Genomic DNA, 20,259 nt, shown 5'->3' with positions numbered 1-20,259 from the left:
TGTGGACTATCTAGGGGATCGCTCTGCTTCTGAATCCCTTCTAATGACGTTTCTTCTTTAAAAAATAAAGAGTATACTATCCTACTATTATCATAATACACCAAACGTAGGGTGAACTACTGTCATTTACATTACCCATATGGAATCCTTGGTAGCTTAGCAAATGAAATGTAAAAATAACATGTAGCAATATACATCACCATATACGTCAAACGGCTCAGCATGACAATACTTAAAACGTTCCATCATCATAAAGTATTTCTTTCTAAACACGTCACATTTTTTTCATTCTGCGAGTGGGGAAAATGTAGACTGACTTGGCTGCCAATATGACCTTCACCAGGAGGTTCATAGTGAACATGTATCTCAATAAATAGTGAACATGTATCTCATTCATAATCTGATGTGATGATATAATATAATGGCATTACGAGGTGTAACATATACTGCATGCATGTTGAAAACTCCTTTTATGTACTTAAAGGCACAGGCCACTCATTTTGCTGTATTATTTTACAATAGTTTTGCTTCTTTCTTTAATCCCATGCATTCTGAGTTGCTAACTTGATAAAGATCCATAGTTCATGATAGCCAAGTTTTAGTGCATTCATACATTCTTCTATCACCAAATGTCCTATATTCATGCAGGAATTGCAATGCAGTTAAATATCATCCCTGAACTGCTTGGCTAGAATAAAATGGATATAATATGGAAAATAGTTAAAATCTCAACACAAAAACCACCAGACATAGGAGCAGCTTCTTCCCTCAGGCCATCACCCTCGCAAACAGCTAAGCTGTGTCACCTGCCTTCTGTCAATTTCCCCCGTTTGCACTCTACCTCGCACCTTAAACTTGCACAGTGTTACCCACGTGTGTATATTTATAATGTTTCACATTTGTATTTCTTGTATAGTGTCATTTATTGTCTGTGTACTAGAGAGTCTCAAGCTGGCGGAAACAAATTCCTTGTGTGCCCAAGCACACTTGGCGAATAAAGCTGATTCTGATTCTGATTCTGAACATAAACACAAATAATTTAAACGCTTATAATATAATATAATATAATATAATATAATATAATATAATATAATATAATATAATATAATATAATATAATATAATATTTCAGCAGGTGGATTGACATTGTAAGTGACATCACATTCTAGTTGTTATCACATGCGTCGCATACAACTTCGGCATTGTTTTTCGTATCTAGTCCTGAGGATGTAGCCAATGGGAAACGATGAAGAAAAGCGGAAGGTAAAGGTGGAGCCAATCAAATGTAAATATCGCTACTTCCGCGTCGCATGAGTAACGTCAGCGAGGATACCTCTGAGGTATGTCATTGCGCCGTGTGTCGGTACGATTCCGGTTTGTTGGTTCTTTTTATATTGGTTATTTTTTAGTTGTCTTTTGCAGAGGTCATTTTTCCCCATCAAAGGAGATCAAAACTAGACAACTGTCCAGTTTATATTCTGTGCGTAGCTAGGATGATAATAATCATAACTGCGTTATCGAGGAGTATCACACATTTATCAATCCGTTGAGGAAAATGTTCGTTTTACAATTGACGAGATAGAAGCTAAATATATTTGAATCTATCCTGCATCATTAGATGAAAGCTTTATTCATTTAAAAAGTACAGTTTTGAAACCAAACAATCCAAATTTCTGAGAGGTCGAACCAAAAGCAGAAGGGATACTTCGAAATGGCATTTTCTGAAAACAACAGCACGGCATATTTCAGCAAAACTGTTTAATATTTTATCAGTGAAAACTGGTTGAAATTATACTACTTGGAAGTTGAGGAAATACTAGATCGGTCTGACAAAATGCATACAACAACACGGTACTATTTTTTTTAAAGGATAAATCTTTTTCCTCACAAGTTATTGTATATTATTGTCCAAATCTACGGAGGTCTATAAATATAAAGCTCAATTTTTCGTAAAGTGTAGAGAGCAATTTAAAAGAATAGGCTGGTAATGTCTGCCCTTGAAAATAGCTATAGAGCAGTTCTGAAATTATGTATGATGTCCTTGAGTATTTATAAATATGTGATGTACTTTGCATCGTGAAGGTCGGTTTTTACTTCGCAAAGAAACACCTCAGGGATTTATCAATGCAAATACAATACTCTACGAAGAACATCTTAACGGTACTTATCAATGATGAGCCCCTTTTAGCCTAACAAGGGCATATCTAGACGCCATTCTTGTTTATGAATAGGTATGCAAACATTGGTAAAACAGAACAGTAACAGTGTTTCTTCTGAGGCTTGAACTTGGAATCTGATCGTTGCAAAATTATTTTGCCAATTGGTTTCTTTGGTTTTTGTAACAAAACTCCAAATAATACATAAAGAGAATATACCTAAACAGCACAAACTGTTTACTTATGAATACATATTGTAGTATATAAAACAATATATTTTAAGTAAATTCTAAACATTAGTTTGCAGAAAACAAAAGTGAATGAAAAAGGCTTGGTATCACTTTACTTGACAGGGCACAAATACATAGTAGTAACTTAGTTACTACAGAAGTATAAATCATGTAGAAATATAGTAACTAGTTGAGAAAAAGGATGGGTCATGATTCATTAATGATGAACAAACATAAGATCAGTATTTCACTTGTTATTCATTTAGTAGCTCCTTCAGTAATTCACTAAGTCATACAGAATTAGATATAGTAATAAATACAGTAATTGCTTGACATAAAAGATGTCATGATTCATTAATGATGATTGAACATAAGATCAGTATGTAATTAAGACTTAATTTGTGGTTAATTAATACCTAAGTAATAGCATAATATTACATCATCTGTGCCCCCTCAAGTAAAGTGTTACTAAAGGTTTGTATTAAAAAAATCCACTCAGGATACTCTTCCAAAGGCCTGATTCTAGGGGTGTCCCAGAGAGTTTAGTCTACTGGAAGAGGCCTGTATTCCATTCCCAGGTACTGCTTGTTCTCCTCATTCCACCCTGCTGGTTTAATATGTGTACGATGCATAGAGACTCATAAGCTTTTGTTCGTTTGCATGTTATGATATAATGTATCGCACTGGTCCACATGATGTTGTTGCTTCAATCAGGACGAGGTCAGGTACACAACTCCTAGGTGCTGACAGTTTACAGATGGCAGCATTGGAATGCATTTGGGTAATTTTGTTGTGATGTTCCTACATTTCCTGTATACAAACAAGGCCAGTGGATTAAATAAATAAGAAAGTAAAGAGTCAGCAAAATTAACCCTATATGATAAATCCTCCCTAATGGCATATGTTGGCCAGATACCTGTTACATTTGTCCATTTACTGCACTTCTCGGTTTGGCTATTCTTAGCTTGTTCATTTATGTTGATGTGCAAAATTTAGATCCTGATATGTATCTAATCGACATTTTAGCCATTCTCAGCGTTTCTGTTATAGAGGAAAAAGAACGGACATCATCAGCGGGCAAACTGCCTGCAGTGGAGGGAGACGCAGCGTGAATATCAGCGTGATGGATCCTGAGGTATCAGTGCTTCTACACTGCACACCTTGGAAAGGCTTGAGAGAAGGACAAGTACGAGTGGAGCTCTCCACCAGGTTTGCACCCTCTGCTTCCTCAGCTTCCTGTATTGAAGAGCTAACCATTTACCCTTTGAACAGGATGATTGTTTTTCATGCCATGATGTCACTGGGTGGATTGCAGCACAATAGTGTGATATGTTACAACTTTGTCCTACATAATGAAGAAATAAATGCCCCTCATGTGTATCACTAATGGAAGGTCTGCTAGACTTTCTTTCCCAATGGCTCACAGGTACAACCGCCATTGCCTGCCAGGGCTCGAGCGGCAGATTGAGGAGGTATGGAGAGAGCGAGTCACCCGTGAGCCCTGGCTGTTCAACGGGGCTAAATTCAGGCTGCATTCAGCCACTTTTACACCCAAGCTCCAGAACAAACCTGAATCAGATGTCCACAGCACGCTCTGTCTGCCACCGGGTCAAGCTGGATGCAACGGGCCACAAAAGTGGGTCAGTGGTGCCGAAGGGGGAGGGGCAGCACAACAAAGAGGCAAGACTGGGCCAGACCAGACACAAAGAACCACTGAAAATACAAATGGGGCAGGAGCATGCAAATGTAGAGACAAGAAGACAGTAGATGTGCTGAACAGCGTGAGCTTGCATGCGTACACATGGACACATGGCGCGGTAATGCATTCGACAAATGTCGGTGAAGCCCAGAGGGAATCATCACATTGTCCCGGCACGCTAAGAGATGTGGGGAGCCACAAACGCCCCGTTCTCACCCTGCACCTTGGCCTCACCTGCTACAAGGACTTCCTGGGGACCAACTGGTCCAAGAATGTTGGGGACCTTGTGAGACGGGGAACAAACCAATTTGGGGACCCAAGTTCTTTACTGGCCCAGCCCTTGGGGGTTGGCGCGGTTCTGCGGACCTCTGACAATCTGGTGGTGTTTCTCAGAAGGAGCCAAAAAGTGGCAGAAGCATCGGGACTTCTGGACATTCCAGGAGGACATCCAGAACCTAAGGCGAGTTCATAGTGTAGGGTCAACAGGTACTATGACTACTGTATATGCGTGATACTGCATTTAGGATATTTACTAATAAGGACATATTTTACCAATACATAATGACCAGAATTCCAGATACCTGAGTGTTTATCAATAGCTAATCTCCTGTGCATGACATTGGGTTGTCCATCTGCAGGCTGTGTGCATGGGGGTCAACGAGGATAGCATCCGGGTGGAACAGTTGCCACAGGAGGCTGTAGTCAGAGAGCTCTTCTCCTCTGTTCAGGCCGAGATCCGGGATGAGGTGAGGGCACCCCTCTGGTATAGTGCTACTTCCTTGTACATGACAATAATGTCCGTAGGAGGCCAGCAGAGCCAAGTTCCGCTCTTTGTTTTCAGGTGAACATTCCCCTCAGCTGCCTCAGCGCGCCTATCCTCATGGGCATCGCCCTTAATCACACCAGTGCCGGCCGACCCAGCGCCGAGTTCTACATTAGGTACTGCGATATCTCTAGACCTCCATGTGGCGTGTGAAGCAGAGCTGTTTGTCTTAAGTATTACAGTGACACTAAATCATTCTCCTTTTTAGCTGCTCCCTCACTGCCCAGGAAGTGAAGGATTTCTACTTGCAAGGTGGCCCAGAAGCCAGCGAGTCCACGGATATCGTCTTTCTCAGTAGACAGGTGAGGAGGAGACTTTGGAACAAAGGGCAGCCTTTTCTTATGTAAAGTCCTTTTACTTGATTCAGGTAAAGGAAATAGTTATTTAGGCTTACCCTGTCTATCGATAAGGCCTTTGTGGTTGGTAGCCTATCAAAGCATGTCAGATTTTTAATAATAATAATCCTTTATTGGCCATTGCACCAGTATAAGTACAGGTACATAGGAATTATTCTCTTTGCCTACCCCATCTTGCTCTCCATAGCTTGGGGGTCACAGCACAGGGTCAACCAACGTGCAGTGCCCTGGACTGGGGGGGTTAAGGGCCTTGCTCAAGGGCCCATGGACACGGGCCTGTCTGCTGAGGCTAGGGCTAGAACCAGTGACCTTCCGATCCTGGGCACAGAGACTTAGCCCGCTGAACCTCTGTAACGACTGTAGTAGTTATATGTTGGCTAATACTTCTGTGTCAGCATTTCATCAGAGAATTTATCATATTTATGGAAAAACTATTGGCTTTTGCTATGCATGAAAATATGTAGTTTTTTGAGGCTGGATTCCAAGACTTTGGCAAGAAAGAGGACGACATACAGGAGCTCCTGCTGCCCCTTCACATAGGCTTCCAGCAAAAGGGATTTCACATCCAGGTCCTTAAAGAGCCAGAGAAAAACCTGACCAAATGCTCTAGGCTGCCTTAAAGTATAAATACAGTAGTCCAGGAATGATCACAGTGCATATCTATTAGACCTCCTTTTCTCATTGACCAATGCATAAGGGACATGACATGATTGATTTTGCTTGCACTGATTAATGGGGGCTGATCTCTGTTCGCCTGACATGTTTGTGTGCTGGCTCTGTAGGAGGTGCTGCAGTTGAACGAGGGCGCCCCCCTGTGGTCTGATCTGTGTCCATCTGCAAAAGGAGCAGTGGTGCTGTATCGCCTTGTTCTTCCTGACCAGGACTGACTGGCAGTAGAGGGTGGCAGCAGAGCCAAGATGTGAAAAACAGTTAATAGGTTTAAATAAGTGCAAAATCAAGCACAGAAACTCAGGACAAATGCAGTAAAGAGAAATGGATATATGATCTCATTACATCATAAGTTATAAATGTGTGCTGTACATATTCTTTTCATTAATAATGAGTGTATATATTGTTTAAAGCAAACAACACATGGATTTAAATATATTTTTGTACATTTTCTTCATGCAGCGTGATCTTTGAGCCAATGCTAAATTTGTACCTCAAAAGAATAATTACCATAACATAAATTTTAAAATGGTATCTCATGGTAAATTCTCCAACCTGGACAAAAAAAGAACCATTAATATTAGAAATCAAACAGCAAGGCTTTACAGTTGATGAAAGTATGATTGTGCCATTGATAAGGAAGCTTCCACTGGAGTGACAGATGAAGATCAGAGTGGGAGCTGGAGTGCTTTTCAACAATCAAACACTGCAATCGTTTCATTCAGATTATCCGGTTGCCATGGAACAGCTCGATGAGTGAAATAGCAGCTGCTGTGAATTATTACATGTACCAGTAAATGTGTTTTAACTGAAACCAGTAACACCAGTATACTCGTGCAGCCTAATACTCTCATGAGTAACTACCATGAGTTCTGAAGTGTCCAACTGTATTAGGGGTCTGTATATTTTGTTGTAAGACAGGGAGGTACTAATGTTGTTTTAGGTCGGTCATGTTGAGCCATCAGGTGGAAGCAGTTAAGGAACTTGATTTCAACATAATTTGAAGATTAATATATTAAAACTAACCCGTGTTGTTGGGTGAAGAGCATACCTTGAATGTTCCCCGGATATGTAAGCGGAAAAATTTTAAACTGAATAAACCAAGCTACATGGAATAAATTATGTAAAATATGCATAATTGTACAATGTGCAGCTGCTACAGCCAATTGGTGAAGGTGGTCAGTTAGATAAGCATTGTGGGTAAAATGGAGAATTTGCAACATTGGGACTGTCAGTGACTGAGCAAAAAGTTGCTAGGCTGTGCCAGGCCACAATTCCAGACTGGTAGAAAAGTTACTCTTATCCACCTTGTTTGTCAGCTTAACCTTGCACAGTTGATACAAGGGCAGGCTATAGTTGGAGAGCTACTGATGTGAAGTGTTGAAACAAAATCCTTAATGTGAAGCACTGCAGAGATGAACAATGGATGGGGACGACAGTTCAAAGGTAGGTAGGAGGTCCTCGATACACCCAATACAAGATATTGACCAATCATAATGGAACAAATCATTTACACTTTACAATTGACCCTTCTTCATCGCGACTTTCCCCATCTTGTGGTTGGCATACAAAGTTAAATGGGAATTTTTTAGGAGTTTTGCGAGAGCCATGGACAACACACAAAAAGCTCAGCAAGTCATAAATGCATTAACAACAGGGTTGGGGCCATTCCGGAATGCATTCATCAATTCCAGTCCGAATCAGGAAATGGAACTGGAGTTGGAATTTAAATCTCCCTGAAATTCGAATTCAATTCCAATTCTGTTCTCCATAGTTTTTTTTCCAATCACAACTCCAGTTCCATTTCCTGATTTGGACTGGAATTGATGAATGCATTCCGGAATGGCCCCAACCCTGATTAACAATATGTCCAGTGCAGGTCTGTTGGACACCAGTCATGCTCATGGCAGCCTCCCATGTGATATCTTGCATCGCTTATATCTTTTCGGCAAAATATTTTACGCCGTTTTTCCAGATGGCAGGGGGGCCTGTGTCCCTAACCCCACAACAGGGGTGGGGAACCTGATTCATGGAGGGCCAGTGTGGGTGCAGGTTTTTGGGATGGCCTTTCAATCAGCCAATAATAAAGCAGTGGTTCTCAACTCCAGTCCTGGGGAGCCTCTGTTATTGGCTGATTGAGAGGCCATCCCAAAAACCTGCACCCACACTGGCCCTCCATGGAACAGGTTCCCCACCCCTGCCCTACAATGTGGAAAGGTCGACTGCATATGTTCTGTAGAAAATCACCAGTGACATGCAATAAATACAAAGTTGAAAAAGTAACCAAAATGTACCATATCCTCCTGAGACCCCACCCATTCATTTATGTCCATTGTATGGACGTTTTGTTTTTGCATCTATCTTTTCACTGATGTAAGGAAATGTATTCCTGTTGTACACTAAAGAGGACATGCTGTGAAATTAAAAATAAAAATACACTTGAAAAAATCTATATTGTAAGATGTCATTTCCTCCAAAGACAAATAACCTGAAATTGGACACTTTTTTCCTTGGGTCTCAGGAGGATATTATACTTGTCCATGGACTTTGTATAATTTAACAGTAGATGAACACCTTAAGTTGGGTGTCATCCTAAGACTTCACATCAACCCTTGGCATGGATTCATCTGTACATTATGCAATAACATACACCTCAATCAGATTTTAATACATTTATTAGCAGCTAGTAAGAGTGCGTAGTGAGTGTGTTTCATTTCATGCCCCACACCTGATGGAGTCTAGTCACAATTCAGAACCTTTCTTTAGATGGAACAGCATGCAGGATTTTGTCTGTGTGCACTGGCATCAATCAGGGTGAGCTCTCCACTCGCAAAACATGCTCTTTAAAGACCTTAAAAATCAATACAAAATTCCTTTGCTTTACATGCCCTGAAATGTCTGCATCAAACTGGTCATGTTAATAAGCACATATCAGTGAACCTCAAGTTCAAAATAATCCTCTGCGATGAGACTGCAAGAATCAATCACTTGTATCAAACTATGATTACTGTAAGAGGTATAAACACAATTCGAGGTAACTTGAAATGTTCACTGATTCCAAAGCGCTTCCCAGAAAAGCCTCAGTTTGGCAAATAGCTCAATGATAGTTTTCACTGACAAACAATTTCAGTTGGAATAAACCAACTGTTACAGATAAAAGCTGGGTTTCAGGCTGGAGAGCCGGATAACAATCAGAAAATAATTGATGAAATGCTTACAAATAGAAAAATCAAGGTACTGTTCCCCCAATTTTGGTTTAAAAAAAAACTTCACTAATGAACTTTATTATTAAAACAGACAGTCCCTAGCATCCCACTTAATACTAAATAAGTTATCCATTACTTCATTGCTCTGTTAGATGACGATGACAATGATGACAATGTGGTCCCAATATAAATGATTCAGTAGCAATATAGAAGACAGATGCTGGTCTGGAATTATTGCATTTGGAGTGTCTGCTAAAGGAGCTTGAGTGCTGGGACCTACATCACTCCTTTGGCTAAAAAAGTTTAATCATGCTCTCTCGTGACTTGCCTACGCCAACCCACTTCACTATAAGAGACAGAGAAACAATGTTAAGTCAAACTGTTGTGTAAGCAAATACCTTCAAAAGAACAACTTATGTTTGGTATGCCAAAACAACATATTATATTCAGTGGTATACCGTACATTAAATTGGGCAGAGGCATTTGAGGGGTTCGAGATATTTTATAAGACTGATGCAGGGAATTAAACTTGTATTAAGCTCCTTCTACTAAGGTTACGGAATACAGAAGCATGTCTGGGCTTACCAGGAACCTGAAGGAAGTTCTCAATGAATTGGATATATTTCTGTGCCTCAAGGGGAAGTTCCTCAAAACTCCGGGTCCCTTCAGTGCTGCAATTCCAGCCGGGAAATGTCTCGTACTGCACTGAGACCTTGGTCAACACATCCATGTTAGCTGCAAAGGAGGCCAGACGAAACATCTGAGATTACAGCAACCTGTTTCCAGATTCTCTTAAACCTTCAGCACACCCAACTGAACTTCATCAGCTCAAATATTAGTTGATCAGTTTAATCCGATCGTCTAGGTGGTAGCACAGGAGAAACAACGAATAGCTGGTGTTAATTCCAGGAAAGCTTAAGGAACCAGTGAAATTCTGGACAAGGATGAGACTGGGTGACCACAATCACCTGGAAAGCTGGGAAGTGGCTGTCCATCAACTGTGTAGCCTACACCAACTTTGATCTCAGGTAGCGTATCCAGGATATCAAGTTTGGTAAGAGCAAGCCTAAAAAGGAGGGAAAAAAGTCAGTTCACCACTTCCCATAAAGTTGTGCAATTGACGTTAGAGGCATTCATATATTTAAATCTAGTCAAAACATTTGCTTATCTATATACCAGGACATGCCGCCACAGCATTTTTGCTGTTCATAACAACACACTCTGAACTCTCAAGGAACTCATCGTCACCTGCTGTTATGACATCTATGTCTTAGGTCTATTTACATCAACAACTAGCATAATGTATTTGTATTGCAGAGTGTGTGTGTGTGTGTATGTGTATAATTTATATATAATCTATTATATTGCACATTGTACATATACTGTCTATAACTAATGTTTATTTAGATATATTTTTTCTATATATTTCCTTAGTCTTCGCCCTTTCATATTTAACTGAATTTGTTAAACTTGTTAATGCACAGTCTCAGGACCGAATCGGAGTACATTTCACTAAGTGTTATACTTGTATAACTGTGTATGTGACAAAGAATCATGAATCTTGAATATACCTGGAATTAAAACCTGAAAAATATAGGCAAAGGACACCTTGAGCAAGCATACATACACACTTGTATGCGTGGCGGTTGGGTCCTTACGCAGTGAAGCCATTGACCATGTGGGCATAGCGCACCAGCACCAGATCAAGCCAGCCACAGCGTCTGCGACGACCTGTGGTCACGCCGACCTCCCTGCCTCGAGACTGCAGCAAGGCCCCAACGTCCTGCAAACCACGCGCATGCAATGCGTTCTTACCGACACAGAACGTCCATAAAGTAGAACACACACTAGCATACACACCACACGCCCACTTACGTTGTCCTGCTCTGTGGGAAAGGCTCCTACTCCTACTCTAGTCGTGTAGGCCTTGACCACTCCATAGACTCGCCCAATGTGTGACGGAGGTATTCCCAGACCAGTACAAACACCGCCCACTGTGCAGTTTGATGATGTTACAAAGGGGTACGTCCCTGCAAATCAGACCCCCACCCAACTTTATCAATTCTTATCCGTAACACAGCTGCTAGTAAAGAAAACATTCAGAAATGCCAGAAAGCCACATCTGGTGCCAGCAGATCATTGCTGCCATTTTGGCCTATTTCCATTTCTGTCATACCAAAGTCGATGTCCAGCAAGGCTGCGTTGGCTCCCTCTACCAAGATCTTCTTGCTGGGACCAGTGAGGGCTTTATGCATAAAGTACACACCATCTGTCACCAGGGGGCGCAGTCTCTCAGCAAAACCCTATAATTGCAAAGGAAAAATCCCATGAAATTCGAACCTTGTGAGTGACTGAAGAAATACATTATTGAACATAGATAATAATTAAGAATCACCTGAAATACATACATATATATATTTTTTTATTTCATGCACAAATTACACCTGAACCAAAAATATCAGGACTTGCAAACAACAAATCTAGAGCAACTATTAGTAAAATTGTAATGGTCAGCAGTGAAATTGAACTTTAAAGCAGTGGTGCTGAACCCTTGCAAAACGGAGAACAGAAAACACACACAGATGGAATGTCCCAGTTGCACGAGGAAAGTTTAAAGATAAATTAATCATTCCAATAACTGATTGCAAAATCTCCCCGACATACACCCAAGAAAAACACACTGACATACTGTAGCAACTAAGAAGCTCAAAGTAAATAAATATAGTGATACCCTATACTCACCCTCAGCTGCTGCAGCTCAGCTTCAACGTCAATGTTTAGGATGGGGTACATGGCCTGAAAATGGCCAGCCAACACACGGAACCTGCAAGAAGCAAGATCCATGTTCACTCAGGCTGCCTTGTGACAGAAACATATCTTCAAAAGTATAATTCACCTGCACATTGAAAAGGCAGCTAACTAAGATACTTTTCATAACTAGCCAGTTAATTGCATAGTTCTCTTCATAAAACTTTGGTGATTAAACAAGCTAGAATGTTGTTCTTTTGCACTGACTTCATTTCAAGGTCAATATTTAGTCACAACGCAAAGCTGCTACTGCTGCCCTGCTACTCCTCCATGGAATAATACTTTGAGTACCTTCACTACAGCCCAACAGAAGGAAAGTGTTCAACAGAATAATACTTGTCAAAATAAAAGTTTGAGATTTTCCTGTTTTAGCACTTTAGGGAAGAATATGCAAATCATAAGCTGCTACAGAAATGTGAGAATCAATGACTCACATATTTCTAGAAGTAGAAATAGTACATTCATCTGAATACATTTTCAAATGGCATTTCATATCCCCAGTTTGAAATACCTGCTTATATTTGTAGTGTTTGCACAATGAATACAGAACGTCTGCTTTTATTAAGATCATGTAAAGAATCAATTACACTTTTTGATATTGCATTGAATAATAGATTACCATAAAATTAACTTGAGTAAGGTACATTTTCCCCGTAATTATCAGGAAATGTAGTTAAGCCATAAGTGTTAGAGCTTGTCCCCAAAGGCAGATACATATATCTCATTTGCAAAAAATCCCTTATTGATTATTCAAAAATGGAACAAACTGGTATTAGTGTGTTTTTCTTGACTTTTACTTCCAGCAATTTTTATTTGTGAATGATATGCAAGGAGATCAAAAAGAGACAGCAGCACCACACATGATACAAAACAGAAGACTGACTTGTCCTCGAAGGTAGAGAAATCAGACACCAGGTCGCAAACTCGCAGGCCATTGCGGGAGGCTTTGGAAGAGTAGGCCGGACCGATGCCTTTCTTGGTGGTGCCCAAACTGAAAAGAAAATGATGAGTAAGGTGCAGATGAGTAGGGTTGCAAAATTCTAGGAATTTTATACCAATTCCCATATACCTCTGGTAATTCCTATGGAAAGTTTCCAACTTAAAATATTTCCAAATTTCCCAGCTTAACTTCCCATGGAATGGAAAGTTTCTGGAAATTTACCACCTCTTTGCAACCCTAGAGGTATGCAAGCATGTGCCAGAACCTTCATCACAAACTGACATAGGAAAGCAATGACAAACATCAGCAAGATGTGCAATCTTTACTGAAGGAATCCACCCATTCCAGAATTAATTGTTCAATTTGAGGACCAGGCCATAACTCTCCCACTCCTAGCTTGCCATCAGGCCATTTCAAACAGAAGCCACAGGTTTTCAATCGAGATTTCAGCATCCACTGATCACACATTTTCCTCCTGCCCTCCCACTCCTGTTGGTGTAACCTTGAACTGACACAGCTTCCATTGTTCATAATATAAAACTATTTCTACTGCATTCCCCATCTAACTAGCAGCCTGCTCAACATGAAACAGTACAGTCTATTTGAAGTACTTGAGCAAGTGAGCTGTAATGTTAAACTGATACACAACCTCCAAACAGCACATAAGAATGAGATAAGCATGTGCCAATGATAAACACTCAGACCAAACCTACACCATTCAAACTATCCAGACATTTAGAGGAAAAAAAGTCCAGAAGATTAACTCACTTTTTTCCAACTTGTTGCTGTCTCTGTTGCTCCTGAACCCCATCAACCGCCTGGTGGAAGTTGAACACTTGAAGAAAATTTGCAAAGACAGAAAATATTAAAGTGTTGACTCAAAACAGACACAAGAGCATGAACAGAGTCACTGCCAAGAATCGAACTAAACAAACAAATACATTGACAAGTGGCCTATTACACAGAAATGCATAAAGCAACACTGGGATGGTTTACCAATGTGGGCACGATCCGAAATCTTCAGCCTCTCCTCCCACCCCTGCAGACCTGGCATAAATTTAAAAACAATTACTCATAAGCTTCATTAAAAAATACTGCAACACACCTGCAGCTTACCATTGTCAACATATTTTCCATAACACACCTTTTCCCTTCTTCAGATTTTTCTCTGCCTCCTCAAACAGGCCAGGCAGATGAATTACAACTCCATTTCCTTGGGGAATGAGAAGGTTAAATATTAAAAGCCTGGAAGTCACAGGTTTTTATAAATGACTAACCTGACCACGCAAAGGGAAGGTACCTCTCAGCATGGAAGTCTATTAAAAGCGCACACATCAATGGACTATTATCACTGCGATCACAAACCTTTAATGACACGCTTAAGTCTATAGATCTACAAAGGTTATAAATCTGTGCAATATACCAATAAAGGAGACGGCGTTCTTGTTCAACACTCCGCTGGGCAGGAGATGAAAGTCGTACTCCACGGCGTCCACCACGACAGTGTGTCCTGCGTTGTTACCTCCCTAAACACATGCAAGGACAAATACGGTGTCAAGCTGCTGTAAAATCACCAGCTGTGCGAGGAACAGCTGCCTTTTCTACAGGAAAAAAGGGGTACGTTTGTTTTAGTTCCCCAAATCCTAACCCTTTCGCAAAACAGTACCGGGGCACGGACGTGCTACCGTCCTTGCAATCACTACAGCATCAGTGCCGATAATACTTCCTTTTATGGCTTCGGTCTCCGATTACAATTAGAACTGAATATTCAATGGCAGTTTACCAATTATTAAACAGCAGCAATGCACACATAAAAAACTTGTTTATGGATACATCGAGTTATATCTATTTAGAAGAGCGATGACGGTCAGATTACCTGACACCTGCACACTATATCCGCGTCCATCGCAAGGAGGTCCACGACTTTCCCCTTTCCTTCATCACCCCACTGAGCGCCCAGAACCACAGTCACTTTATTAAGCGGCTCCGATTTTAAAACCCGGGCCACATCGCAGTCATCCGAACATTCACGGGCCCGCTTGACGACCGGCTCGCCGTTCAGGGACGCCGTTTTACTGCCATTAGAAACCGTGCTATCCGCTGCCATGCTGCGCCCGCTTCTATGTGTTTGTGTTCGCGTCTAAGAATCCGGAACATGCAACTCGCATGCGAAAAGCGGAAAAGGAAACAACTTCCTTCTCTTCGGAGGCGCCCATTGGAGGTTTACAAAATAGCAGAGAAATTATATTTTAACTAGAGCAGATGCTCGTACCGTAATAACAAATCAAAGACTGAATTAGAGGTCAAATGAAGTTATATGCGGAGCTTTTTTCGGATTTTCGCGATTGTTCTTGGAAGTCAGTGAAAGTAGTTTTGCATTTTACATAAAAAAATAAGAAGTTCCATTAACTCATAAAATGTATAGATTTTCCACATAAATACAAATGGGCGGGAAAATTATGTGCGGTCATGAAGTTATGAGGCAGTTCCTCTGTTTCTTTTTTCCTACATCGTGGCTGCGCTTCTAGGTCTCGTGTATATATCTACGCTTAGATGCAGCTTGACGCTTTTACCGCTAACGAGACTTGCGCAGAAAATGGCGGGAACGATGTTGAAAAAACTATTTATTCTCATAATTTATTTCAAACATCTCACATTTGGCGTCTTGAATTCAGGAAGGTGGTAATTTGTCGATCGGGAGGGGTCGAGATGGAGTCCTGGCGGTAAAATTTGCCGGCACATTCTACCCGCGCTGAATCACGGAAAGACAGATTTCCGGGTCATTGCCAGCCCTCACGCATCTGGGGCGACACTCACGCTTTCAGACTCTCATGCAAGAAATCTTACGGTAAATCTAAATTGCTCCATTATAAACCTAAAATTAGCTACATCAAAACCGTTGGGGTAGTTTGCAAACCCTACAGACTGTTTACAAGGTAATTAAACTCTTACATACATGAAAGCGTGTGAGCAAAGAATCTCACTCCAGCCAGCTGACCAGAGTTGGCAACCATGCATTCGCGGGTGTAAGGGGCCTGTAGTCAATTTCAAGGTTGCCGAGAGATGTGGGATTTGTGGTATTTTTCCTTGTACACACACGTTTGTATTCACATCTTTGTGGGGACCGTCCATTAGTTTCTGTGGGCAAAACCCTAATCCCGACAATCTTATCCCCTACCCAACCTGAATCTTGACCATAAATAACCAAATAAAATACAAGACGTTTAGCTTCTTTTTTTTTTTTTTTTGCAGTCACAGATTTTTTATAAAATGAAGTTTCCCATTGTGAGGACCAAAAAAAATGGTTCCCACATCATCAAAACAACAGGTTTTTATCACATAGTGGGGACCAAATGTCTCCAAAATAAAATATATAGGCCTACATGACCACACACACACATTTCTGGAAGATTTTTTTTTTTTAATTCTTGAATAAATTTACTTGGTACCAGTCACCCTGACTTTATATCTTTGGTGGAGACCTACACAGCACATGGCAAAACCTTGAAGAAATTTGCAAAAACTCCATGTACATGGAGTGGAGGCAAGATGACCCCCCCCCCCCCCCTCAAAAAAAAAAAAACATGGATGTATGAGGTAATGGTGCTATTGGTCTCATCACAGGACAGTGCTGGAAACATTCTGCAGGTGCACTCTATATGGGCAGAGAAAAACACACTACATAATCATTTCAAAGGGGAGTACAGGAATATATAAATAAGTGATTCCGAAGTCGATCCTTGCTTTTTTGCTTCTTCCCGGCTAAAATGTGTACTGTCTGGGAGGGAGCAAAAATGTGGACTGGATTAGGAAACACTGATATACACTCACCTAAAGGATTAATAGGAACACCATACTAATACGGTGTTTGACCCCCTTTCGCCTTCAGAACTGCCTTAATTCTACGTGGCACTGATTCAACAAGGTGCTGAAAGCATTCTTTAGAAATGTTGGCCCATATTGATAGGATAGCATCTTGCAGTTGATGGAGATTTGTGGGATGCACATCCAGGGCACGAAGCTCCCGTTCCACCACATCCCAAAGATGCTCTATTGGGTTGAGATCTGGTGACTGTGGGGGCCATTTTAGTACAGTGAACTCATTGTCATGTTCAAGAAACCAATTTGAAATGATTCGAGCTTTGTGACATGGTGCATTATCCTGCTGGAAGTAGCCATCAGAGGATGGGTACATGGTGGTCATAAAGGGATGGACATGGTCAGAAACAATGCTCAGGTAGGCCGTGGCATTTAAACGATGCCCAATTGGCACTAAGGGGCCTAAAGTGTGCCAAGAAAACATCCCCCACACCATTATACCACCACTACCACAAGCCTGCACAGTGGTAACAAGGCACGATGGATCCATGTTCTCATTCTGTTTATGCCAAATTCTGACTCTACCATTTGAATGTCTCAACAGAAAGCGAGACTCATCAGACCAGGCAACATTTTTCCAGTCTTCAACTGTCCAATTTTGGTGAGCTCGTGCAAATTGTAGCCTCTTTTTCCTATTTGTAGTGGAGATGAGTGGTACTCGGTGGGGTCTTCTGCTGTTGTAGCCCATCAGCCTCAAGGTTGTGCGTGTTGTGGCTTCACAAATGCTTTGCTGCATACCTCGGTTGTAACGAGTGGTTATTTCAGTCAAAGTTGCTCTTCTATCAGCTTGAATCAGTCAGCCCATTCTCCTCTGACCTCTAGCATCAACAAGGCATTTTCGCCCACAGGACTGCCGCATACTGGATGTTTTTCCCTTTGCACACCATTCTTTGTAAACCCTAGAAATGGTTGTGCGTGAAAATCCCAGTAACTGAGCAGATTGTAAAATACTCAGACCAGCCCGTCTGGCACCAACAACCATGCCACGCTCAAAAATGCTTAAATCACCTTTCTTTCCCATTCTGACATTCAGTTTGGAGTTCAGGAGATTGTCTTGACCAGGACCACACCCCTAAATGCATTGAAGCAACTGCCATGTGATTGGTTGATTAGATAATTGCATTAATGAGAAAATGGAACAGGTGTTCCTAATAATCCTTTAGGTGAGTGTAGATTAACAGTGCAACCATAAGTGATGCCTTAACCTACCCTTAAAAAGATAATGTCCATGAAAAATTATGTCCATTGACATGAAGTATAAATTGGAAAACAGACATCTCTTTGTGACATTAGAAAATGACATTTCTGAAATACCTAATTCATGATAATGTAACTTTGCATCAGGAAAGATGGTGAAATGTAACGCATCTTTTGGGGGTGGAGTAGAAGTGGGGCGGCATGGTGGTGCACTCACACCTCTGGGACAAGGGTTCAAGTCTCCACTGGAGTTTACATGTTCTCCTTATGTTTTTATGGGGTTTCCTCCAGGTACTCTGGTTTCCCCCCAGTCTAAAAACATGGGTTAATTGCAGTTACCAAACTGTACATACATATCTGAGTGAATGGTGTATCAGAATGCCCTGTGATGGGTTGCTCCTTGCCTTATTCCCATAGGCAATTGACCCCCTGTGACCCTGAATAGGACAAGCAGCTGCTGGAAATGGATTTAACAGAAGTGGGTATTACAAAATTGGACAAGTGATTTTCATACATCCACTCTGTCTTACAAAGACACTGTGATGAACTAATTAAAAGAATGATTTTTTAAATTATTTTTATTCTGCTCTACTTTTTTGGGGTGCTGAGTAGGGTTAGGGATTTATGCCTTTGTATACAGTCATTGACAAAAGTCTTGTCACATAAGGACATAGTAACTTAAAAAGGCATATAACTTTATTTCTAATCAATCAATTGTTACATTGAATGGATCAATTTAATGCCAAGGGCTTTCACATTAATAACTGGGTACAAAATGAAACAGTCAAAAAGTGTCCTGATGTTCACAGCTTGTTAGAGTCCATAACACCTGTTTTTGCAAGGACAAAAGACTTGTCATGTCTTTTAATTATTCAACCAATCACAAATTAGAGGTTCACCTGTGACAAATATTGTAATGAACATAATCCCAGGTGTGTATAAAAAGAACCCCAGCACACCAGACCTTCACTTGAAGTGCAACCTGACTTCTGACAACATGCCAAAGATTCAACCACAGACCAAGTCTGCTGCTGAGGTGGCAGACATCGTTAATGTATCCAAACGTCAAGTGGAGAGGATTAAAAAAAGATATGAAGAAACTGGTGATGTTCATGACAAGCCCAGGTCAGGCAGACCCCGTAAGACAACTCTTCGAGAGGACCGTTTGTTGCTTCGAAAGTCCAGGGCCAACCCTTTTTCAACTGCAGCAGAGCTACATCAGAACTGGTCAACAGAAACCGCTGTGTCTACAAGAACAGTTTCTCGAATTCTCGCACGCAGTGGTCTCCATGGCCAAATTAGTGCTCAGAAACCAGCATTAACAAGAACACAACAAAAAAGCATGTTGAATTTGCCAAGGCCCACAGCTTGCAGCAAGGATGGACAGAGGCAAAGTGGCAGAAGGTTGATTTTTCTGACGAATCATCCATTGAACTACATACCAAATGCCGCAAATACTGCAGGAGACCTGTTGGAACCCGCATGAACTCAAAATTCACCCAGAAAACAGTCAAGTTTGGTGGAGGAAAAATCATGGTTTGGGGTTACATCCATGGGGGTGTTTGAGAGATCTGCAGAGTGGATGGCAACATCAACAGCCTGAAGTATCAAGATATTCTTGCTGCCCATTACATTCCAAACCATGAGAGGGCAAATTCTGCAGAAGGATGGCGCTCCTTCTCATACTTCAGCCTCCACATTGAAGTTCCTGAAACTGAAGAGGATCAAGGTGCTCCAGGATTGGCCAGCCCAGTCACCAGACATGAACATTATTGAGCATGTCTGGGGTAAGATGAAGGAGGAGGCTTGGAAGATGAAACCAAAGAATCTAGATGAACCCTGGGAGTCCTGCAAAACTGCTTTCTTTGCCATTCCTGATGACTTCATCAACAAGTTATTTCAGTCATTGCCAAGACGTATGGATGTGGTCCTCCAAGCTCATGGGAGTCATACACATTATTAATTTTTTTTTCCAAGGCACCATGACTTTATGTTCTGATGTTATTGTAGCATGTTTGTGTATTCTAAATGAAATATATGTATAATTTCTACATTATTTTTGCATATGACAAGACTTTTGTCCAGGCAAAAGTTGACCTTTCTGTCCTAATTACATGACAAAACTCAATGAATGATGCAAAACTTTATTTTGGTATAATAAGCATAATCTAGAGGGCTTTGCCTTTTCTTATAAGCCATTTCTGATTCCAACTGATTAACTACAGGTCAAGTCATTATTTGTTGTTCCTACAACTTGGTTAAGCGACAAGACTTTTGTCAGGCACTGTAGAAGGTCA

At 41.0% G+C, this 20,259-nt stretch overlaps 2 protein-coding genes across 9 annotated transcripts; one reads left to right on the top strand and one right to left on the bottom strand.

Annotated features, from left to right (window-relative positions):
* Positions 1-1,256: 1,256 nt before the first annotated feature.
* nudt22 (nudix (nucleoside diphosphate linked moiety X)-type motif 22) lies at positions 1,257-6,385 on the top strand. 8 transcript variants are annotated; one of them, XM_023811568.2, is made up of 7 exons: positions 1,257-1,339; positions 3,436-3,594; positions 3,788-4,544; positions 4,723-4,830; positions 4,926-5,023; positions 5,116-5,209; positions 6,046-6,385. In XM_023811568.2, exons 2-7 carry the CDS (start codon positions 3,509-3,511, stop codon positions 6,148-6,150), a joined length of 1,248 nt encoding a protein of 415 aa, XP_023667336.1. In that variant the 5' UTR covers positions 1,257-1,339; positions 3,436-3,508; the 3' UTR covers positions 6,151-6,385. The 8 variants fall into 8 exon arrangements, with proteins under 8 accessions (XP_023667336.1, XP_023667338.1, XP_072573561.1 ...); XM_023811570.2 differs by having other exon boundaries at positions 1,337-1,362; XM_072717460.1 differs by lacking the exon at positions 1,257-1,339 and adding an exon at positions 1,369-1,850 and having other exon boundaries at positions 4,478-4,544.
* A 2,204-nt stretch (positions 6,386-8,589) lies between these two features.
* adssl (adenylosuccinate synthase, like) lies at positions 8,590-15,065 on the bottom strand. Its single transcript, XM_023811577.2, has 13 exons — positions 14,763-15,065; positions 14,310-14,412; positions 14,031-14,099; positions 13,883-13,933; positions 13,655-13,721; positions 12,830-12,937; positions 11,881-11,962; positions 11,315-11,441; positions 11,014-11,168; positions 10,797-10,921; positions 10,107-10,204; positions 9,724-9,873; positions 8,590-9,484 (listed from the first exon to the last, which is right to left on the bottom strand). The coding sequence occupies exons 1-13, from the start codon at positions 14,991-14,993 to the stop codon at positions 9,432-9,434; spliced, it is 1,419 nt and encodes a 472-aa protein (XP_023667345.1). The 5' UTR covers positions 14,994-15,065; the 3' UTR covers positions 8,590-9,431.
* Positions 15,066-20,259: the final 5,194 nt, after the last annotated feature.

Source organism: Paramormyrops kingsleyae, chromosome 10, assembly GCF_048594095.1.
Source record: "Paramormyrops kingsleyae isolate MSU_618 chromosome 10, PKINGS_0.4, whole genome shotgun sequence".
Classification (NCBI taxonomy): Eukaryota; Metazoa; Chordata; class Actinopteri; order Osteoglossiformes; family Mormyridae; genus Paramormyrops; species Paramormyrops kingsleyae.
The sequence above is the reverse complement of the archived record's forward strand: the minus strand, read 5'-3'. Positions and strand labels throughout refer to the sequence as shown.